General features: G+C 40.6%; 1 protein-coding gene across 1 annotated transcript in view; it reads left to right on the plus strand.

Moving 5' to 3' along the window:
- LARGE1 (LARGE xylosyl- and glucuronyltransferase 1) overlaps positions 1-25,309 on the plus strand; it is a 313,681-nt gene that overhangs the window by 144,430 nt on the left and 143,942 nt on the right. The window contains exons 4-5 of the mRNA XM_081928248.1: positions 8,521-8,603; positions 22,388-22,511. Coding sequence (XP_081784374.1) covers positions 8,521-8,603; positions 22,388-22,511 — 207 coding nt within the window. The remainder of the gene's footprint in view (positions 1-8,520; positions 8,604-22,387; positions 22,512-25,309) is intronic.

The raw sequence follows: 25,309 nt of genomic DNA on the forward strand, positions 1-25,309 counted from the left end.
AAGCAAGCAAGTCATGTCAGTGGTGATGCTGTGTGCTTGTTGATATGTAATTTAGTAATATGTAATTTAGGAAAGTTGGAAGCAGTGCACAAAAATATGAGAAAGACTGAAAATAAAAGTGATATTAAAGACAAAAGACATTTGCTTATATGGCATAAGATAAATTTGTAGTTAGAGTTGGTAGACTCTATCATGCCCAAGGACAGCAACTCAGTAAAATGCTGGCAAGTTCCATAGGACAACATTGATGTTTGTATCAATTATATTGTCTAATTTAATGGCTGTTGCACCACAATTTTCTAAGTCCAGTAGGAAGTTTGTTAACTTGGTCCACTGATTACTTTAAGATCACAATGTAAAATCTACCAAGGGTGCTTGGTGCAATAGGCAGGTTTTGAACTGTCATTTTCACTTATCCTCAGTTTACCTTTAAATGTGACTGTCTCTATTTTTACAAGGTTGTAGAAATTATTTGAATGTAACTTGTTATGTACAAATTATGAACACCCTATAAGTATTGATTACATTGACCCCAAATCAGGAAAGATAATCTATTATAATTCCCCGCAGTTCCCATGGGTATCCTAACTCTTCTATTTAATTTCCATATCTTCAATTTCTTGCACATATTCACAAGCATGGTTCCTCTCCTCATACTGTTGAAGAGCGATGCTAGCAAAATTCCCTCAAGTTGGGCTCAGAGGGCTTGCAAAATCCTACCTTAAATGAGAGGCAGGTTTTGAAAGCCCCTAAATCAGGCATAGGCAAACTCAGCCCTCCAGATGTTTTGGGACTACAGTTCCCATCATTCCTGATCACTGGTCATGTTAGCTAGGGATGATGGGAGTTGTAGTCCCAAAACATCTGGAGGGCCGAATTTGCCTATGCCTGTCCTAAATTCTTCTCTGGCTTAGAATAACCTGCCAAGCAGAGAATAATTCCTGGTTTCCCTTCTTGGTCCCCAAACACCCTTCCTGCCAACACTTCAGTCTCTTAAGCATCCTCCCCCTGCCTTCCCCTTTATGAACACTTCCCCAACAAGGCACCCTCAGGCTATTTTGCACTGCAACTCCAATCAACCCCAGTCAGCATGGTCAATGGTTGGAGATACTGGGTGCTGGAATTAAAGCAAGAGGTATGGGAGGAAGATGTTTTTGGGGGACTAGCAAGGAGGGACTCTTGGGGATCAGGGAGGTAGGTTATTTTGCCAAGCTTTTGGGTGTGTTTTCTCCAGATTTTGTTTAGTTTTCTTCAAAGTCAGTTGGAAGAAAGTGGGTGCAAGCTCACTCCTCTGTCAGACTCCACAGACCTTCTAAGACCCGCTGAATACAGCAGACATGTCAGCTTCATTTAGACCTTGAAAATGTGTCAGTTTCCCCAAAGATGCACAGCGGTAAATATGACAATGGTTTTCACGGTTGTTACACAGCATCACTGACTCCATTGTGTTCTTTCTTCCAAGATGTATTTGTGATTGTCACTCACTCTCATTTTGCGAACTATATCCATTCAATTTCAAAAGGAGCTGGGAGGAGGTGATACCTCACTTGAGTAGAAGAAAGCCAAGTTTTTTGAGGGCACTTAACAGAATACACCAAGGAGAAATCAATAAACAATGGTATCGGCAAGTTCTGAAAATAGCTGCAAGCAGCTATTGAGAAGCTGTAGATGGGAACAGCTGGCCAGAATCTCTCTCTCTCTCTCTCACTCACACACACAATTCCAACCAATCAACAAAACTTAACAACTGAAAGGAAATCTCTTGGCAGTTCTAGCTCTGCCTCCTGTGCCCACTTCACAAAGAGCAAATCTCACTGGATGTGGTGGAACTTGCTTACCAGTAAGCATGCATAGGGTTATATGGTAACTGTCTTCCGAGTCATATTTGTCAAGGGAATTTTTACACCACCACAATATTTCCCAAATGGTAGGTGGTCTATAGATTCTTTACATAAATCAATAAAAGAGTACAGGATGATGATGATGATTTGCCTTTGTAGTATCCAGACTACTCTTTTTATTTGATCTGAAACTGTAGGAATCAGAGAGGGAGAAATCCTATGCTCACCTAGGTGAGACTGTGGGAGAAAGGTAGTCAAATCTAACAATGCATATTCTTGCTGGTTAGCATGTAAATGGGTTAAGGACTTAGCACTGTATTTCTAATAGGCGGACTCAGACCATAGAGATGTAACTGGCAGAGAAGGCTCTGTGTGATGTCATTTCCCCTCCTCTCCTGGGAGGGAAAAAGCAAAAGAAGAATTTCCTGTTCCTTCTCTCCCCACCCCTCTCTTCAGCCAGCTATGAAGGAAGGCATGCCTCTGATTGCGCCAGCATGCCTGCAGCTGGTTTTCCTGTAAACACAAGTATTTTACCTGCATTTACTTTTAATGCTGTTGCTGCTAGGGACAAATGCTTGCCTGCGGGTAAAATATACGCTTTAAACTTGCTTTTCAGTCTGTAGCCTGTTCCTTTGACTAACAGGGTAACAAAGTGGGAAATCAGCCTAGCAGCTAATTCCTTTGCTTCCAATTAAACTGCTTAAGATGAGATTTAAACTCTGCTCATTCCCGCGCTTTTAACTGCCAGTAGTAATTCTTTTGTCTGTTTCTTTTGTCTGTTAACCAACACACATAGGTTTGTAGGGCGATAAAATATAGTTAATTATATTCCCTCACCTACCTAATAAAACCCATCAGATACAAGGGATGCTAAGAAGTCATTGCTTCCTTGTCAAGGACATCACTTCCCTGGGTTAACATTAATGAATTCAATTAACATCCCCCCACTCCCCAGGAATCAGGAGACCAGACAATAAGTATAAAATGAAAAAACACATATCCTCATTTTAGCACAATTGTAGTCTACCTTTGATGTTTCCTGGTTCTGGTATAGCCACCTTAAAGTCAATCCTGAGTATGCTGGGAGGTTAAAATGTCCAGCTGTTTTTTGGTTATTGCTATTTCTGATGTTAGATTTATGCCCATTAATTGCTTTGCCATTTGTCCTACACAGAACAAAGAAGGGTATTGTTGGCAGATGATTTGCAATATGATGATGCATCATTATTAGATATTGTAGGCAGAGGGTGGATGAAACATGAAGCTGTTGTTGTTGACAGCTATGAAAAAAAAATATGTGAAAGCTAAAAATCTGTGAAATCCAGAAATCTGTGAGGGTATATAATATGTCCAGCGCATTCGACATGCAGTCTTATTCAGTGGCAAGAAAACCTTCCACTATCTTCTTCCACTGTCATGTTAAAGTAATTCACTTAGGGCATATTTTCCTCAGCAGCAGTTTGATAATGATACAGTGGTACCTCAGGTTAAGTACTTAATTCGTTCCGGAGGTCAGTTCTTAACCTGAAACTGTCCTTAACCTGAAGCACCACTTTAGCTAATGGGGCCTCCTGCTGCCGCTGCGCTGCCGGAGCACGATTTCTGTTCTCATCCTGAAGCAAAGTTCTTAACTTGAGGTACTATTTCTGGGTTAGCGGAGTCTGTAACCTGAAGCATATGTAACCTGAAGCGTATGTAACCTGAGGTACCACTGTATTCCCATGTGTTTGAAATCTTGCAGATCATTTTTAAGTAATGGGGGGGGTGTTGCAGGGCTGGGATTAGGAGATTACTATTTGCTTTACTAGGAAATGCACATGAAGCAGTTTTTCCAACCAAAAAAGGTAAAGGTAAAGGGACCCCTGTGACAGTCCAGTCGTGGCTGACTCTGGGGTTGCGGCACTCATCTCGCTTTATTGGCCGAGGGAGCCGGCGTACAGCTTCCAGGTCATGTGGCCAGCATGACTAAGCTGCTTCTGGAGAACCAGAGCAGCGCACGGAAATGCCATTTACCTTCCCGCCGGAGTGGTACCTATTTATCTACTTGCACTTTGATGTGCTTTCGAACTGCTAGGTTGGCAGGAGCAGGGACCGAGCAACAGAAGCTCACCCCGTCGCGGGGATTCGAACTGCAAACCTTCTGATCAGGAAGTCCTAGGCTCTGTGGTTTAACCCACAGCGCCACCCGCGTCCAACCTAGTGCCCTCCAAATGCATTGGACTATAATGGCCGTCAGCCCCATCTGCTGATGGGAGCTGCATGCAGTCCAAAACACCTAGAAGGCACTGAGTTGTTGAAGGATGATTTCAGCTCTCTCCCATCTTTGTTGTGCTTCTGCAGAAATTTGGATGGCTGAATCTCTAAAGGCCTAGAGGTATATGTGCTGCAGCCAATTTTGGACAAGGGAATAGCAGCTAAAAGGGGTGACTAGATTAGATGGCCTTCCAGATTATAATGACTATTACCAGTAAATTTACTTGCTCAGCAGGGGATTAGTGTTATGCCCCAGGCAATGGTTATGTAAAACATGAAACTTCCCCGCTCTCACCATGCACCTATCTTAACCACACAGTATTTTGATAATGAAATAGCTTTAACTTTTTCCTCTTAAAAGATTCACACAGTAATTCAGCGACAGAATGTAAGCTTAATTTAAACATCCTTATTATCAGATTTGCCTTCTGGGTTCTCATCATTTATCCTATTACTGGAAATGCCAGTTATGTGTTTACAAGAGAGGTCCAATTTCACTCCACACACCCCCCATCCATAGTAAGACATTATTTTAGCTTCCTTTCCCTCAAGGTAGGGGAGAATTAAGGCCAGAAAAAGGAGGTTAAGGGAAGGATTGTGTGATATAGCAGAAAACAGAGAGATAAATCAACACTAGCCCTCCTCTTATTGCATTGTTTGGGAGGGTCAGGAGTAATCTGATAGAGGCACCCTCCCCCAAAGCAAGTGCCTCTGTTCAGCTTGTCAGAAATAGATGTGATTTATAAGCATAGCTTACAGCTGAAATGTTACCACCACCATCACCACCCACAGACCCACCACGCTGGCATGGGAAGGAAGATGGTGTTCAAGCACCTCAGTGGAGTGCCTTTTGCTGCCAAGGGAGCTAGGAATCCAAGTCAGTGTCCCAAGTAGGAATGTGATGTTGCTACATCAGTTTCTGACAAAGGGTCTCCATCAGTGGAAAGTCACATTCACAGTAGAGACCTGAAGTCTCAGCTCACCTCTCTCCTTGGTAGGAAATTGAGTGCTGACACAGAGCTGAAGCACTCGTGCCTCCCCTTTCCTCTACTCTAGATAAACTTGGTGGACTCTCGGGAGGGAGGTGGCAGAGTTGGCTTTGCGACATTTCTGCTTAGAAGCATACACAAGGGATTGAGACCCTCTGGGGTTTGAAAAGGGATGCCTCTGCACTCTTCATCATAATAAAAATAAAAATAAAAATTATTTAAGATTATGAGGATCATATTTTGTGAAAAGCTATAGGTAATGGCTTACAGAGCATCTGACTATAGAATCTCTTTTCCCTTTATTACTTCATGTTGCAGCTCAAGTCCAGCTTCCCATTCCTGCATGTGGTGTTGGATTTTACATGTCTCCTTGTTATATTCCTCCTTTTTATATTTAAATTGCCCCGCCCCAAGCCCATTGAGTTATATAATCCATTCAAGTAAAAATTCAATAAATATTATTCTTTAACGACATTAGCAATTTTGTTCCTAAAACAATTTTTGATTCATATGTCTGGTTTGACAACAACAATAAAATACTATTCCCATTTGGAGGATTGAGTTTGCTGGAGGACAAAATTGCTAAAGATGTGAAAAATTTTATTTTATTTTTTAAAATAGGAGTAGCTAATCACCTGGAGAGGTAGCAGGACCTTTCAAATGACAGTAGCTTTAAAGGAGAACTGAAAAAGAGAGGGGTTAAATGAATAGGCCTTCACTATGGAAGTTCTTTTGGTTTCATGATGGAGAGCTCACTTAAAAATATCAACTCAGTGTGCAGCAGCACTGAAAAAGCAAATTTAATATGGGGAATTATTAAGAATGGGCGTGTCTTCTGTGGAGTGTCTTCATCTGGAAACCTTGTATAGTTCGAGCTCTTTTGCCTCAGGAGGGTATCCTAGTACTAGGAAAGATACAGAAAAGAGCTTCTGAAATTTCAGAGAGTTTTCTTAGATGCTTCTTTGTTTAAGAAAAAATAAAACTAGGGGAGGGCATTAGAGTTCATAAATTTATGAATGCTAGAGAAGAATAGATAAGTTTTTGTCCAAATTAGACAATTTGTTACAAATGAAATAGTTGGGTGGTAGGTTCAGGAAAAAGGAATCATTTCTCTTATGGAATTGATTGCCCCAAGAAGTGATTATAGCCACTATCTTAGATGGTTTATAAAAAGAGTAGAGAAATTGGTGGAAGATAGAATGTAATCACTGTGTTGCAAAGGAAGTATAGCGTTGCTGGGGGATATACAATGGGGGGAGTTGCTGCCTTCAAGCCCTAGTTGAGACTTCCCACAGGCATCTGGCTAGCCACTGCTGGGAACAGGATGATGAACAAAATGGACCTTTAGTCTCGTTTCAGCGGGACTTCGTGTTCTCAAGGCCACCCGGTGAGATTTGAACCAGCTGTCTCTGCTGTTTACACGAGTTTCAGCAAAAAAAGACAATAATGTCAAAGTAATTAAAATGAAGAGTAACAGGGATGTTTCTTCTGTTTTCTTTTTCGGGCCTTAGAGGACATACCTTGATGTGATTATTTGATTCTTTGTGTATGTGAGAGTCAGTGTGCTGTATAAGAAATTGTTAAGGAAAGCTAAAACAATTATTAAGGAGGAGAGTGCATTCAATATTGAATCTGACTAATCCACGAAGTATCACTGAGTTTGGGGACAGAGATCTACACCAGTGGTCTCTGTTGTTTATGTGGGTTTTGGTGAAGAAGAAAAAAGACAGTACTGCCATAATTCAAATTGTGGTATTAAAAACAAAACAAAAGTCATTTAGGAATTCACTCAAAAAGAAGCAGATTTAACCACATAAGCATACAGCTGGAATGCCATATGGGAAAATCAGCTTGGAGTATGGCTGACTGGAATACTTCTCTGTTAAAAATGGCAGCCTCTCAAATCTTCTTAACAACAACAAGACAGTTAGGGGCATGCTTAGAATTAAACCACAGATCTATGATTCTCAATGGGATCAGATATTGAGAGGTATCTTCCCAGTGCTTAGTTTATTTGTTCCTTGGTTGAGATAAACTGGGTGGCAATTTTTGCTGGGCTCTTTGTGTGAGCAGCAGCACGATGGGATACTTCTTGCCTTGATTCTGCTCACAAGAATCAACCCTATCGCAACCCTATTTCAAATTCATGGGGGCTGGAGGGCTGTTGCTAAAGGAAACATGAGTTTTTCTTACCTTCCCCATCCCCTCCAGCAGGTTGGCACTTCCCCGTGTCCATGATTCTTGGAGCCATAGAATTCCTGCAGTGCAGGAATCACAGCTAAAGAACCGCAGACAGATGTGTTCTGTGCACAAATTTTACTGACATGTACCTTCATTAAGAAGAATGCAAACCAGGCAAAGCATCCCAAGGCTAGAAACTGCACTTGGGATTTCATGTTTTGTAAAACACATTGATACATAACTTCAGTATAGTTGTAAGAACATAAGAAAAGCCCTCTTTGATCAGGTCAAAGGTTCATTCGGCATCTTCTTCTCACAGCGGGCAGCCAGATACCTATGGGAAGCCCACAAGCAGGATCTGAATGCAGCAGCGCTCTCTCCACTTGTGATCCCCAGTAACTGGTATCCAGAGGCGTTCTGCCTCCAACAGTGGAGATAGAACATAGCCCATTGTGGCCAGTAGCCATTTAAGCCATCTTTTGTAGACGGCCATCTTTTGGTATCACAGAGGCACACACTTCTTAGCTTCTCTCAGCAGAGCATATAAATGCAGCTGAGTACTTACTTGTGTCTGGAGATTGTCTATTTACTCCAAATACTTTCTCATTTTATTCCTAGGATTTCTTCTTCTTCTTATCTAGGGTCTTCTCTTCTAGAAGATCTCTAATCTAGCCTCCATTATCAATAATAGTGATGTTATTGGCTGCCTAACTAGAGCAGGCATAGGCAAACTCGGCCCTCCAGATGTTTTGGGACTACAATTCCCATCATCCCTGACCACCAGTCCTATTAGCTAGGGATTATGGGAGTTGTATTCCCAAAACATCTGGAGGGCCGAGTTTGCCTGTTCCTGACCTAGAACATGTGAACTCTCCCTGAAAAGGGTTTTTGTTTGGTCATAAATTTGGGAACTTCTGAAGGCTAGCTATCACAAATTTTACCACCTCCTTTTCCTGCATCATATTCTATACCTACCTACCTACCTATCTATCTATCTATCTAATCTAATCCAATCTATCATCAGTCTACATAATAAAATTTCAGGTGCCTTGAAGCAATGATTTCAAATGTATATGGTGTAACAAATATTTACCATACTTGCTGTTTAACATACAAGTGTCAGATAAGCATTAAGCACAACAAATGGCATTATTCGATAGTGGGACTGTTTTCCTATTTAATGAATAATAAAAGTGAAAAATTAAATTGCTCTTATTCCCCTTGCTTTCATTGTCTCTTTCTTTCTTTCTACTTAGACAATCCATGTCGCCATTGTCTGTGCTGGATACAATGCCAGTCGGGATGTTGTCACTCTCGTCAAATCAGTCTTGTTTCACAGGTAACACCTTTATCTTGTCGCATGTTTCTTTGTAAACATGATTAAATATGGTTTTGCTCCTTCTCAGTACAGTCTTTGGGTAATGCCATGTTCCTAGCCCATGCAAACAATACTTTCCAGTCTAATCTAAATGCCCTCTGTGAAGAATGTGTATTAGGTACTATATGTACTTTGCCATGCATTATAAAGTTGGCAGCAATTCTGTATGGGTACTACCACTGGGTGTGTCTGGCTGCTTCTCCTGTTTGCATACTTCTATAGCTATTATCTGATAAATGTTAGTGTCACCACCTGAGCAAGTTTTTCCAATAACAACTGGACACATTCTCTCTCAATAGTTGGGTTTATTATGGAAACGGGCAAAAACTGATCTCTTAGATCTCTTCCACCTAAACAGTAAAGGGCTTTAGATCAACATCAGATTTTTAAACTTAAAAAGTTGTGTTCAAAGGCTAGTAGGGAATCCAATAATGATAGAGAAGTGCTATAATACCCTTTGAGGAGCCCATTGACAGTAGGCTACCCTATTCTGCACAAACTGATGCTTCCAAATTATTCATACATGCAGTTATACATGAAGCATATTACATTAGCCGAGCAAAATAATAGTAACTATATTTGCATCTTGCAACGCAAAATTTGAAAATGCAATCAAGTGAATTATAGATACTGTAGTTTGTAAAAAAAATACATTCCTTACAAAACGATATTGCTTTGCACTGGTCACTATTGCTTTGTCTTGCACTGGTCAGCCTAGCTTTTTGTTGTTGCTGCTTTCATCTTACATAGACTTCAAAAAATCTTAAGCAAGTTTACAGACATTACAGAAGCATTAAACCTGCAGTCTCCTTATTGCATAACTTCTTCAGACAGAACATGTGGCATCCATGTTTTTTCTAGCTGATATTATTTTTCATTTTACTAAAAAAAAAATAGTGAAAATTTACATGGTATCTGACTGATTTTGAGTGGGCATGCCTTGATTTGAAAACTGCTCATGTTTTTCCTTGGAAAGATTTTACAGATGACATGTAGTAGTAAAGGTGGATCTGTATTGGAACAGATGTGAAAAATCACTTTAGTTCAGTATTCAGCTATGCAAGCTAAGCTCCCAGCTTTCCAGCATTGAGCTAAAACTGTTCTTACCAAGAACTACACCAGGGAACAGCTAAATCTGGAAATTGGGCCACTTTTCCTAGTCAAGATAAAAACCAAATCCATTCTATTTACTTAGCATTTATTCTGCTCAAACAAAGCTCAGTTGTTGGGGGTTTTTGTGGTATAATTGGTGTGTGTACTCATCTGGAAAGCTCACAAAGCCCCCCCCCCCCCGATAAAGCTAGTGGTCTGATCTCTAGTCTCTACAGATCAGAGTTATCCATACAGGGCCTCTGAAAGGAATATTATCGGAGGGGGGGTTGCAAACTTTCTTTGGGGCCACTTAACTTCTCCATTAGTTGTTCTGTTTTTATCCACCATAACATGAACTATAGCCTGTAAGGTCAAAAAGGGTATGGAAGATGAGAAAGGAGTGGAGTGGAGCGCTCTGTTCATTTTCTGCATTTAAATCTTATACTTCCTCCATGATAAATATAAATAAATATACATAAAACAAGAGGATCAGAGATAAGAAAGCACATTTGATTTGAACATCTTTGTTTATTTGAACATCTTTGTTTATGCTACAATACTGATAAGGAGGAAGAATTCTCTTTGAAACAACCTTTTATATTGCAATGCAGATCAGATCAGAAGACATTAGTATTAGTATAAAAAAGTAGATAAACTTACTATTCACTTTTTAGAAAGCTTGTCTGTCCTTTTTTCTGAAAAATTTCAAATCACAGCATGAACATTAATTATTCTGACAATGTTTGATTCAATACTTAGCCTGGCCAAATCTGCAAGATGTTCTTGAGACATTGTAGGCCTTAAATAATTTTTAATTATTTGCTAAATGACCTCTCTCCAAAAACTACTGTTGCTGTGAATGTTAATAGTATTCTTAAGCTAACATAAACATAATGCAAACAGGTCACCGAGTTTGTACTCTGTCAACAAGTACAACAGATCTAATGGCTTTAACTGTGCATTTACAAAATTTGTTTTATGTACCGAGGGTAAATGTTGCATTTCTTTTCCAAAATCACCCCCATTAAGGTCAGCAGGACATTGCTCTGATAAAGTTAAAGCTTTCCTCTCCACATCATTTTTGGACATAGTAAGATATTTCCACAAGAAGTCAACAGCACTGAAGTGAACTGTTAATCCTGCTATAACACTGTCTACCAAAACATAAAACACACACATTGTGAAGTAGGCCTCTTCTGGAGTATAACCTCTGCCATTCACTTATTCCAAGTTAGCATCAGGTGTGCTGTCATCATGCAACCTTGCCCTCTTGTGCCTAACTCCATCATATATACAGGAGAGTCTTATTTCTATATTTATGTTTGATGCAAAAGATGCCGCATATAATAAAACTCTGTGGGCTTCATTTGTTGTTTTGGCCATCACATTTAGTCCTAGGAGGTCTTCTAGTGGTAATTTAATGGCAGGCAAGTGAGCTGCAAAGGGCTTTACACATTCAGCATGATCTGACCGCCTTGTTTCAGACATACCATGAAGAGCACAACCAATACATTTTTGTAGTAATTTCCACCACTTAGAACGGGAGCTGAACAAGGTGGTACACAGTTTGAATTGTTCTGAAAAAGGCTATTGCTTCAGATATGCATTCAGCAGCATAATTTCCATGTAAGATGAGTGTATGACAACCACAAGGTGGAAAAAAAATGCTGTTGAGAATTGTTTCTGTATTTCTGTTTGTGTGCCGTTGTATTTTGTGGCCATATTTGCCCCATTATCATAGGCTTGAGCTCTACAATCACTGGGAGAAATAGCATATTCCTTCAATCTATGCATTAGCAACTGAGCCATTTCTTCTCCTCTTTTGTTGCTACAATCTGTAAACTTGAGAAATCTTTCTTGAATCTCCTACCCTGTTTGTCTTAAAAGTACATATCGCAGAAGAAATGTTGTTTGTTCAAAATGGGAAGAATCTAGTGTGGAATCTACTATTACTACAAACTACTTTGTAGCAAAATGTCTTGTTTCACAAGATTTGAGCATTCTGCAATAAATTCATCTTGTGAGTCTGTGGACAGATAATGAACTTGAAGCCTCTTACTCCTTTTCCTCTACACTTAGCATGTGTTTTTGGAGGATGGTGTTCCACCTGGAGAACAGTTCAATGATTCCTTAAAAAGTTTCCATTGTTGGAATCACCATTTTGATGGGTGAACCATTAAATGGTAGACCATGCTCTCCCAAGAAGAGTACAGCACTGATGAAATGCTTTAAAAGGTTATACCATAGCTGTCAACTTTTCCCTTTTCTTGCGAGGAATCCTGTTCGGAATAAGGGAATTTCCCTTAAAAAAAGGGGGAAAGTTGACAGCTATGGGTTGTACCATTTCACAGCTTCAGTTTTGATTGATGCTTCTAAGATGATGTCAACTCCTCTCTCAGACAGCAGGGCACCATTCTAGTTCTCACCAAGCTAGGTAACATTCTCTGTGACTGTTGCTCTTTTCATGTTTTGGGACCTTTTACTTGGGAAGTAAAAGGTACAGCTGTGCTTGCTTGATCAAAACAACAACAAAGTAGCAAGAGCTCACCTGCAAACTTTGCAGCTTGTTGCAGGTTGGCCAAAAAATAACTTGAGTTGTAAAAAGACTTTACAATTCCTTGTTAATTATATCTGAGCAACTTTGTTTCTCAGGTTAAGCAATAATTCCAAATTAACAGCACCTTTGTCAGCAAAAGCCCAAATTAAAATACACAGAGATGAATAATCATCTAATCCTCTATTCATAATATTAATAAATCAAAGCACAATTAAATATCTTAGGTAGGGGTTTTTCAAGGGACTTTTTGTTGTTGCTTTTATTATACCTTTACAAATATTAACTACCTCCTGGTTTTTATTAGAGTTATTTGGAAAATATAGTTTTACCGGTTGTAGTCAGTCCTTCATCAGTTTGTGATGATAGTGGTGGCAATGAGCTGTTTTGCCTTCTCCTGCTTGAAGATGGACTGCTGTCAGTGACATCACCCACTGCCCTTCACTGGCAGACAGCAGTCCCCTCTGTAGGTGGAGCTTGTCACCTGCAGGAGAACCAAGTCAAGCCTGTCTTCTCGCTTCGCCCACTCATGTCATCTTTCACTGGGACTTCAGTGCCACCTCTCTGGATATCTTAGGAGAAGTAGGTGGCAGCACGTTGGCAGAAGACAAAGTGGCCGGGGGAAGAAATATGCTGGTGTTTTATGTAAGCTTACACAAAATGTAAATGTTAGTTTTCACACAATATATGCATATGTTTTCTGAGGTCCCAGGGGATTCCTGGCTCTCTCCTTTGGTTCCCAGGCCCCCTTTTTGACGCCAGGCAGGGGTATGATGCGCCCTCTGCACTCCACATGTATCTGTGCATGCAACTGATTGCATAACCAAATGCCTTCCCTGCAAGAGGAACAATATTTTTCTTGAAAATTGTAATCAAGGTGACAGGAAGCAAAGGACTTTTCAATTAGCAAGAACCATCCTGCTGCCAAGCCAGAACCAAACACTCATGTGGATCTTCCTGATGCAGCCTTGATCTGCACTTGAAAATGATTGGCTCAGAGGTTGAATATGTTATCATTTTAGTTGTGATTTTAAAGGGAAGATTGCTTTAGAGAGGTCTCATCCTCCACTTGACTAGGGCACATCATACAGCAACCATGTAATTCAGTATAATTAGTAGGCTTTGGGATTGGTAGGCAGCAGGATGCTAAATAGCTGGTGTGTTTAGATAGCTGGAATGATGGTGAAAAATGAAGCTGTATGAATGTGAGACAGGGGTAGTGCAGGGTTATGCAAGTTTGCCCATTCTACATTCTTTAACTTTTGAGATGCTCTTAGCTCTTGGCTTTCACGGTCGCCATATTAATTCCCACGTGTACAACATATATGGCAGGAGAAATGCACTGTCAGAAGTATTACAGTCAAACCTCAGTTGTCGAACGTAATCCATTCCGGAAGACCATTCGACTTCCGAAATGTTCGACAACTGAGGCATGGCTTCCGATTGGTTGCAAGAGCTTCTTGCACTCAAGCGGAAGCTGCATCAATGTTCAAGTTCTGAGGAACGTTTGAAAACCGGAGCATTTACGTCTGGGGTTTTGGCGTTTGGGAACCGAAATGTTCAAAAACGGAGCCGTTCGAGAACTGAGATTTGACTGTACCAGCATATATATATTTTCCAAAATGGCTCTTTTGATTATGAATTCTAGGTTTGACAATTAGGCCCAACATTAGCAATGAAGACATATTGGAAAAAACTGGTTTGTAAGCAAAACATTAAAACACAACAACTAGAAAATAAATCATAAACCTGGTTCTCTTTTCCCTGTACCACCTGTTGGGGTTGCTTTTATAAGTCTTCTGGGTTCTCCTTAACTTGCAGCTGGGTCTCTTCTCACTTTTGAAGGGAATGGCATTGTGGGATCTGCCAGGGCTGAGGCGAACTCCAACAGAGTCTTAAAAGGAGTGTACCACACAAGTGACTGCACAATAGGAGCCAGTATCCACTGTCATACAGTAAAATTCCATGGGCTGCAATCTCTAAAACCACACATATTCTAGAAACATAGTTTATATAATTCAGAACCTCTCTCAGTATTTGAATTAGTTTCCTCCTCCCATTTTTATTTATTTATCATTCCAAAAGCTGCAGTAGATAACGTCTGCATCTTTGTTTTGCTTAGCCCCAGCAAAATGTTTCAAAACTGCACTTGAGGTTTCAGATGAAAAAAAAGAAGTTTAGTATCTCTAGATGTGTGAACGTATGTGCCCACTCTGTAGAAATCCTTAGCACTTTTAAGTCAGTTTGACACAACTGAGCAGGAGAAATAGAATAGCTCTTCAGTGCTTGCAAGCTGCAATAAATATTCATTGGTACTGCTGCATAGATGGAAGCTTGAACAACCCCTCATCAATCTCCGGTCTCTGAAGTGATGCAGATATTTTCCCAATGCAAACTAGGCTAGCATTTGTAAGTGCGCCACCAAGGACTGGACCTCGTGTAGCACAGAACAGCACTAACTCATCCTCTGTTCTTTGTTTGTTTTTATCTTTCCAGTGAATTATCCGTAGGGCTAGCCTATCCTCTCTGTGTATATCTGCGCTATACCCAGTTTGAATGTGTATATCCTCTCCTCGTCCACAGATTTCTTTGCAGCTTCTCTTCCAAGAATAAGAATCCTGGTGTGCTCTGAGATGTAGGTTTGGCATTGTCCTCCTCCTCCCACTGCAGAAAATACTGTTTCAGACCGTGATGCATCATTTTCTGTAAGGGGTGGATTTGTAGTCCTTTCAGTTTTATCTCTGCAGAGATCTGCCTATACCATCTCCCAGGCCACCTGATGCAAACTCATACTAACTGAGGTATCTGTTTCACAGCTGTCTTTCTGCACACCTTGCCTAGTACCTTTAGCATGTCATTGTGATCCCCCTGATTCACTCGTGCCCTAAAGTCACACAATATGTCCTTACTGGATCCAGTGAGGCTACTGGATTTTTCTTATCTAAATGTATATGTTGCTTTCTTGGAAGCTTAGCAAGGAGTTCTATGTACCTGTGATATTGAACCTGCGATAGCTGTTGCAGTCATTGGGAAAGGGAAAATGCACATGTGAAATTGCCATAGTCATTGTCAGACATGGGCCTGATTTGAATAGAATACTAAACCATAGTTCTAACCCATTACACAAATAAGCTGTAGTGAACCACATCATGCACTCCACCCACAGTACTAAATGCACAGCTTCTGGTGGCTATGAACCATGCATCTTAGTCACAGGGAACCACTAACAGAGACTCCCCTGAAGATCTCAGTGATTGGGCAGGGATATAAGGAACCAGGAAGTTCTTAAGATATCCGGGACTCAAGTTATTAATGACCTTGTAAATTAATACTGTACAAGAACCTTGAACCTGACCCTGGTAGCATCTCGCAACCAGTTGAAGCTCCTAAACACCACCAACAGTCTTAACAGCAGAACTCTCACCAGCTGAAGTCTCCAGACTAGGCCTCAATAGCAGCCCCACATTGAAGTTACCAAAGCATAAATAAATATGGCCAGGCTATCCCAATTCAATGGCACCTAGTAGTTGGACTTTGAACCTGTTCTTTCAAGAAGGAATGCAACTGTGTTCAAAGCACACAACTGGCTAATCTCCTGGACATGGAAACCTCTATGAGCTTCAAGAGGTCACAAGACTATATTCAAACTGAGTATTATAACAATTGTTGTTTTTTTGCCAGGAAATGAAAAGCCCATTGCACATTACAATTATTATGTAAATTACAAATAATTAGCACAGGCTAATGGAATAGATTTGCTTCAAAAGGCTTACACAGTTTATGGCTCAAGAGAGAAAGGCTACCTACCTGTTTCTGTAGGTTGTTTGGTTGCTAACTGTGATTCTTACTGCTGGCGATTTAGCAGCACCTTTAGCTGATCAGAGAGAACAATAGCATCACTGTGATATGAAAGGAGTTTAGAGTTCAAACCATTCATTCTGCCAGTAGGTGGTGGTTTATAATAGATCCTCTCTAAATCCATTTTGCAAATGCTCCTGGGACATCCATAGCCTTTAAGTGTTACAACTGTTGCAACCTATTCCGTATGTTTTCTTCATTTAAAATTCATGGTGCAAATGCATTAGAGTTTTCACCTTTGCCACTGTTAGGCAAATATTTCTGATTTTCCTGTCACTTAATTCAGAAGTGAACGTATGCTTCTCTCATGCTGTGTGGCACAGGATCAGGACTTGGCAGGGGGCAGCTCAATGTCATAGGGCTCAATATTCTTCCCCTAGGTTCCCAGATAACAGATACAGCAACATGGGTGTGCCTCAAGAACTTGCAGTTTATTCTAATCTAGAAATGCAGGCAAAGATTTTTAAAGGTAAAATGTTAGCCTTAAAGCCATTTTAAAAAAAAATTGCATGGCACTCTGGATTGTGATTTATGAAAATGTTGCAGTTGATAATTTCAGAGCTATTGCTCATCCGACTTGAAAGACCCGACTTCTCACGCTGTCCAACATGATGACCATTACAATTCTTGTATATTTTTGTATTAAGAATAAGGAAATGAAATGGGATGTCAATTAGGTTTGCTTACCTATGACAGCTAAACAGTTGGAACACATATGTAATACATTTAGTAGTACTCCTCACTGACTTGTATGGATTGAATTTATAATTGTTCATATCTGTGGCTCTATCTCGCCCTAATTCAAAGTTTACTCCATTTGCACCATTATCAAAAACCTTGAAAGCGGTGCTTGTGCAGAAATACAATTTATTATTTATTTATATCCTTGTAGGAAACCCATCCACAGACTGCCATTTACATTCCATCTGTTCAGGGACTAAGAAATCAGCCAGAAACATCAATAACGTCTTTATTTCCCAATTTGCTTTCCATTTTATGTGGCTAATTTCATTTGTTAATATTTAGCATACTTGATACTTAACTCCCCTATGGTTTTTAGGTGATGGGAGCCTTTTGTTGTTCTTATCTTAACATTTCGTTTTCCCCCCAGATAAGAATTATATGAATAAATTATCTTGAAAGGCCTAGAAAACAAGTACAACTACATGATCTCCCACAACATTTTATCTGGAGAGTTTCTATTTCTGTTTGGTACCTTTAGGATTTTCAATCTTCCAAAAGAGGGAGGGAGAAAGAGAGAGAGGCAGGTGGGGAGAAGTCACCTTGAAATATGTTCTTGCTAATGCAGTATCCAAACAAAACAAAACAAAACATTCCAAAGGCACAATTTTATGTTGCTCATTTTAAAAGTTTAAATTATGAGTAGGGGCGATGGACTAGTGAATCTGTTGAGACTGTTTGACTACAGCTTCCAGTGCTTCCGACCATTGGCTTTGCCAGCTAGATCTAATGTGAGTTGAAGTCCAGCAACATCAGCAAAGCACCTTGTTGCTTACCTGTGCTTTAAGATATGTCAGAGTAACATCGTGTTCAAAACTAGCCTCCACCAGGAGAAGGGATTTTTCAGTAATTGCTTGATGCTGTGCAATTCTTGCCTACCAGAAAGCTTGCCTGACAACAACACTTGTTTCCTTTTAGGACAGCTGAAAACATCATTGTTCTGTAAAGCCTTTTTGACAGGTTTTTCCTGCTGTCACCCAGTCTGTTTAAAGCATTATCAGTTTAAAACCAGTTTAACATTGTGTTTTTAATTGTATTTCTGAGTTTTGAAGACAATCACTAAAAGGTAAAATGTAAATTTAATAAATGAGTGAATGAATGGCATTTACAATTCAATGGGGCTTACTCCCAGGTTAAGGGAGTATAAGGTTGAAGTGTAATTGTTTGATAACCAAAGAACCATTTCTTATTTACCAACAAGTTGTCACAAAGCATGTTCTCCAATAAATGAGAGCATGTGTTGCGGTGTGGGCCACCAGGCCAGGCCCCTTGTTGCCAGGCAGGTTAATAGTTGTTGCCTGGCATCATTATTGGGTAACCGGGTTGCTGGGGCAAATTGTATGTTGCAAATTGGGTGGGTGGGACCATAGTCTTTAAATATTGGTGCACTCTGGTTTCTCTTTCTCTTTGCAGAGTGCATCGGATCACCCGCCCGCCCGCCCTCTTTTCCGGTTGACCTTGCTTTGCCTGTCATGGGGTCGTCTGCCTTGGCGCAGGGGCCTAGTAGGAATTTAGCCATTTGGTGATTGGCTGTGCCATTTGGTTTTTGCCTACTACTCAGCAATTCGTCACAACTTGTAAGGTTGTGGTTAGGCATTGGTTATAATATGCTGGTGGTGGAGGGGTCAGGTTAGGCCGTGCCTGCCCCTCCCGTTGCGCTGAAGGGAATTCCGTTAAAGGAATCCTGGGGCTTGCCATGATTTCGTCCAATCCCTGTCATGGGACCAGGGCCGCCCAATCCCTGTCATGGGAATCCTTGTCATAGGACCAGGCCGGCAAGCTTTCGGGGAGTTGCTGGGGTGAGCGGCGTGGGTCCGACGCTTAGCTCAAATGATCCCCAAGTTAGACTTTCCCTTCTACCGGCTACCGATCGCACCTCGGGATGTCAGTTCTGTCCCAGGCTGGGGGACAGATAGTCATAACCAATGTCTAAACAACCACTCACTGATTTTGTATTTAATAAAGTTGTGGCCAAAATAGTGCCCAAAAACCAAAACTAAATTACGTGTTATGTGTGAAGTTATTTGAGGGGTGGCCTGGGGACCTACACACGCAAAACTTTCCCCAGGAAACCTCCAGAATATATGAAGTGGTTGCTAATCTGGGCTAATTTTAAAGCGTCTGCAGGGTAGCAAATATATATATATGGTGCAAAAATAATGTTCCTGCTTTTTGCTTACCTGCTGTGTAGGTAGAAATCCTTTTTAAAACAAATACCTCAAGTGTTTTGATCAGGCTTTTTGTTAATGTTCTTGAGTCTGATCTTTAAGTTTTAATTGGTTTAGATGAATATAGAGTTGCACATAATTATTCAAGGGATTCAGAGACAAGGTCACATTCGGGGAGAGCTGTGCAGACATGCTTCTGCCAATGGCAGACAACTGCCAATAACAGTATTGTGTTCCAGATTTTTGGAAGCAAAAATACCACATATTTGTGGTGTGCTCTACTTTTAGAACTCCATAATATCAACTCCTCAATTGGAACAAATCAATACAACTTCACTGACTGACACCAGCAAAAGATCTGGGTTTTCCCCCATTCCTCTTCTATTTTTGACAGTGTTTGTTGTGCAACCATATTCCCAAGAGGTTACACATAATCCTTAGCTGTTTTCCCTCTTTGAAGGAAGGAATTGAGGGCCTTGCACTCTAATACTTGTGTTTTCCAATTCACTGATTTTTGTACTTTGTTTCTCCTGACCTTTTGTCTTCAAGTGAAATGTTTTTTTTCTAATCTCTCCTATGAGAGTATGTAACATTTCCAACTTAATGACATTCTCTTTTCTGCAGTCTTGGTGAAATGCCTGAATTCTCTTTAATGACATGGTGCTCAATTCATACCTGTTGGTCAGCAAAAGCTGGCATTCCCTGAGGTTACCCTTAGAGGGACATTGGGCTGCTGGCTTGGTCTGTTCCATCCAGTTATCGCTCTTATTTACCGGTATTTCACTTATGAATTGCTTCCTATGAAGCATCTCAAAGTAATTTCACAATAGAAGAAAGCATCTGTAAAACAATCGCAAATATAAAAACTGTTAAAACGATTGCATGTATAAAAACAGTTTGAAATCCAATCCCAATGCTTGACTGAGATAAAAGACTTGCTGAAAGGGGAAGGTCTTCTGCAGGCACCGAAAAGGCAGTAGAGATGGTCCCTGTCTGATCTGTGATGATCCAATCCACACTAAAGGCCTGATTCAGACATTATGCAGAACAGACCACCTGAGAAGATGGTGTCTGCAAAATGTTCTCTTGCAGCTCACAGTGATTGGCTGGGTATATAAAAGATTTGATCTATTAAGTATCCTGGTCCCAAGCTGTATAGGACTTCACCAGTACCAGCCCCTTGAACTTAGCCCAGTAGCTCATTGACAGCCAGTGTAATTCTTTCAGCAGCAGCATAATATGTGCCCAGTGAGCAGCCATGCTCCCAGATTTTGCATTAGTTGCAGCTTCTGGGTCAACCTCATAGAGCACGCTGCAGTAATGCAATCTGGAGGTTACCAGCGCATGGACAACAGTGGTTGGACTGTAGAGGTTTTTGAAACACTCAGCCAAATCTAAATACTTTGCCATATGCATCATAGTAATAATGTGGTTTGCACTGAGATCTCTCCACACACACCCCTTTCATATGGGAATTAACAGCAGGAAGGTTCGAATTGTGGGTTTTTCTTGTGTCCCTTTGACTTTATTACTGTGTTTTCTGTGTCTGTATCCAATACTTTGGGTCAAAGACCTTGAATTTGGTAGAATTTAGGGTCACACAAAACAACTATTGGAATTTGCTGTTGTTGCAGAATTAGAGCTTGCAACAAAAATAACCCTCTTGGCTCTCTTACAATGGCTATATGAACACATGTAGGGTTGTAGTGCATATGCAGAGCTCTGTGGCCCCAAGGAACTGCCTTGTTCATTTCAGCATCAAAAAAGTGCTTTCAATGTGCATTGATATCAGCGAGGAAGCATCTTTTTGCTTGTAGTTCGCATGCTCACTGAAGATCTGGGAACCTTTGCTTATGTCCTTTACATCCTGAATACTGAAGATATGCACTCCTTATGGTGAATACTATCATAATGGTTCTCTGTTTTCCTTGCCCCCATTTGTTTCTAGTTGACCTTATTCATTGTTTGCTTTTAAATGTCCATAGAACACTTAAGGAGGAACCAAAAAGGACCAGACAGACATTTCTAAATTACTATATTGAGTTAGACCTTAGGAAACAGAGCAGTACTTTGGGTCAGCCAAATTAAAGTGTACTAGGATTACGCAATCATGCCAAACACACTCTTATTGCAGCACCTTATAAAGCATCCCATCATGGATGAAGAATGGCACTTGACAGATACAACTATTTAACTTTATAAATTCCAAGTAAATGAGGGCACATTGTGCCATTCAGAAGACTGGAAAAGGTTTGAGAAGGATGCTAAAGGCTAATTGGACCATCTGCTGTTTTAGTGGCTTTTTCTTTCTGTTCTTCCATGCTTAGTAGGAAGTTGCACAATGGTAGATAAATGGCAGTATTCGTCCTACCATGCAACTTAATCACACAGATTGACTAAGGTCTAGTTCTCGAAGAGCAGAGAGGAACCAAATCTGCACGCTTAAAACTAGTATCAGGAGGTTTTTAATGGTTGATGTATTATTATGTTTTTATATTTCTCTGGAAGCTGCCCAGAGTGGCTGGGGAAACCCAGCCAGATGGGCAGGGTATAAATAATAATAATAATAATAATAATAATAATAATAATAATAATAATAATAGTAATATGTCAGGAAGAACAATAGGCTAGAAGGCAAGGCAGTGGTGGTTGTTTGCAGGGTGTAAGTAGTATTCAGTCATCTGAGCCCCGCCTGCAGGGGTGCATTTCAGACACAGGTTTATTTCTTCCCATCTGTTCCTTTTGAGATTGTCTGTGGAATGTTCTGCTTCTCCTAAAAAGGGAAGCATATGAGGGAGTGCAAACCTGATGTTTATAATTCCATCATATCCCAAGGGACATAAGGGTCACATAAGAGATCTCCATGCTACTCTAGAAGTAAGTTTGTCACTAAGTGCATAGACGTGACAGTGTTGGTTATTGACAAAAAAAAAAAGCTTTATCCTCTGCTCTTCTATTTTTTCGGGAGCTGGGGGAGAGACATTCTTATTACACCAAGTCGGCACAAGGTAATTCAGAAACTTCAAAGCAAATCAGACTAGCACTTTCAGTACACAAAAGAGAGAGAGAGAATTAATAGCCTTTGAAGGAGCAAATGCATGAGAGAGCTTTAGACCACAACTGAACTAAAATGGAATATATATATATATATAAATATATATATATATATATATATATATATATATATATATATATATATATAATCCCAGCTCATTATACAGCTGCACACACCTATTATAAAAGAGTACGGGTTGTAAATGGGGAGAGCTCCTTTTATAAACAGAGCTCGAAGCTCTTACCAGTGTTATTTCCTTCTCTTTTGTTTCCATCAGACGGAACCCTCTTCACTTCCACCTCATTGCAGATGCCATTGCAAAACAGATCCTGGCAACTCTCTTCCAGACCTGGATGGTGCCTGCAGTGCGCATAGACTTCTATGATGCAGATGAGCTGAAGGTAAAGTAAAACAAAATGCCATCATAACCCAAAGGCTGTTTTGTTGTCTGTTCACCCTGTTCATAATTGTATATAATTGAAGAATCAGCAACTAGAGCGGGCACAGGCAAACTCGGCCCTCCAGATGTTTTGGGACTACAACTCCCACCATCCCTAGCTAACAGGACCAGTGGTCAGGGATGATGGGAGCTGTAGTCCCAAAACATTTGGAGGGCAGCATTTGCCTATGCCTGCACTAGAGGCTTGGGGGCCAATTATGGTCTTAAGAGGTGCCACATGACTCACCCAACCCAGTTACAAGGTCTGAGTGATAAAAGCCACATCCAAGTAGTCATACTCCGGACAGGGAAATGATTTGAAGCAGCCGGGGGGGGGGGGGAAATTTCCCAGTTTGTATGAAAATGTTTAGAAACTTGGCATCTGAAGACAGAGGCATCTGAAGGTTGTGGCAGTAATTTGTATGCCATATCAAATCAGTTCCATGCTAAACTTGATTAAAATCCCGTAAAAAGGTAGAAACAAAATTTAGCAAATTGCTCTGCTAATTAAGGAAATTTCAAACCACTCCATGTGTTAGGAGGAAGTGAAAACAGATTATAATTAGAAGAAATGGCAAAGGGGAAGGATCATATGTCAGAAAAATACTCTCACTTAAAAAAATCGAAAGAGATGACTTCAGGATGTTTCACATATTAAGCAGCAGACAAATATTGACCTAGATGTATCTTCCTGCCAAGGACTGCATTTTGAGAAAAATTGAGGCTTCATTATTATTTAAAACACAAAATCCATACAGAAGAGATTATTTAATTAATTAAAACTGCAGACTTTTCCTTCAGAGTTTCTTCCTTTCTCTTCATTTTCACAACTTCAAGAGAGACTTTATTCCATTGTTTGAGGTGGCTTTACTACTATCCTGCTTGTGATGGCTGCTGCCACTCATCCTAGCCAATGTGGCGCCTTCCAGATATTTTGGCCTACATCTCTCATCCACCCCAGCCTGCCTACCTACCCAGTGATCAGGGATGAGGAGACTTGTAGTCTGAAAAATCTGGAGAGTACCATGCTTTTAAGAAGCTTAAGTTCTTTCCAGGTTGATTTTCTATCCAGATGGTAGTCAATTTGCTCACAAACTTCATATAGTCAAATGGTTGGACAAATTGCTTCCATGCAGGACACTGTAGAGCAGATAAAGAGAGCAGATGCTTATGATTTGCTGTTCAGCAGAAAACCAAATTTGGGAAAGTGAATTAGCTTTTTTATCAAGTGCTCTTGAACCTTTCAAGAATCCTTTGTATGCTCTGGGACATCTTCTCTGTATATGGATGCTCACCCCTGAGCTACTGCTGATGAAGGATACATCTGTTCCTGTTTTATTTCTGGAAGTTCAATGAGAAAGCTACCCTCAGAATCTGACAATGTGACTTTGTTTCAAGGGCCCAAGGAGGGAACGTGACACCGGTAAATTTTGAGTTCTGATTTGTTGCAGTAGCACATCTTCATGTCCTGTCACCTTGAGCAAATAAAGGCAGATCTGCAACACTTCAATACCATTTTTTTCCACCGACTGCAGCATTGTCCTATACATGTCTGTCATGTCTGACCTCTAACAATCCCTTACGCACCTCTTTGTGGCCTGTTAAGCCACTTCTACTCAACCATTTTACTTTAGCTTGAAGGATCCTACCCTGTGTGAGAGACTTGGTGTAGAGTAAGGCCTTATGTGAGTGGGAGACAGGGAGGGAGTGTTTATGTTGCTGTTTCCTTGATACTATACTGCCCTTAATGCGCTGGTTGCAAATTATGGTTAATGCATTCAGTGATTTTTGTGGCAAATGGTTGGCTAGGCATTAGCTGTGTTGTGTGGGTACGGATGGTGGGAATGTTTCAGATTGAGGATTGTACACTTGCTTGTTATTATAAAAAATATTTGTGCACCGCTAGTCATAAAACTAGTTCGCAATCAACATACATACGGTATGTTGAAGATTGCGAAGGTTGTGTTTGAGAGGTGTTGAGAGTAGAGTGGTTGCAGCTTCTGTCTCAGTTATCTTGTGGAGGCAAAGGTACAGTACATAGCACAGCATGTTGTATACTGAAACAAGAAAAAATGTGTGGTTTTTCCCAGAGTTGTTTTAATCAGTTTGGGCAGAAGTTCTCGGTAGTAGTTGTATTTTTAATTCTAGTCTTGCACCGTTTTACATGGTTAATGCAATAAGGCCAAGTGTTCAGCTTTCCACGAAACAACATCTCCTGCCAAATTATGTTATTATATGGGTTACAAAAATAATATTGTGCAAAGTCCATCAGCTCCTTTCTTGGGGTGGTTTGTTTTCTCCTTGTATAGAGTCAGTCCAGTTTATGGGTGGTTGAAGTCCCAGCTGAGGACGTCGGGACCTGGGGTAAGACGGCAGGGTGGGAGCAGAAATGGGAGTCCGGAAGCCAGGAGTCAGGAAGCCAAGGGTCTGACAGCCGGGAGTCAAGAAGCCAAGGGTCCGAGGGTCATGAAACCAGGAGTCAAGAAGCCAAACACAGCAAGTCAGGATGCATGTTGCTGTGGCAAAGAGTCAAAGGGAAATGCTGACCTTATATCCCTTCCCGGCTCTTGCCACCAGGTGCTGTGAGTTACCAATTGGCCTCACCTGTGCGGCTGCACCTTGCCTCTTCAGAACAAACTTAGGAAAGCCCCAATCTTGTGAAGCCCTACTGGTCACAGGGCCTGGCTCCTGCATGCACTCCTGACAGTCAGAATGTATTGTATATAAGTTCCACGTTTATGCCTGATACCTGGTTTCCTT

Source organism: Podarcis melisellensis, assembly GCF_964234715.1.
Source record: "Podarcis melisellensis genome assembly, chromosome: 10".
NCBI classification, from domain to species: Eukaryota; Metazoa; Chordata; class Lepidosauria; order Squamata; family Lacertidae; genus Podarcis; species Podarcis melisellensis.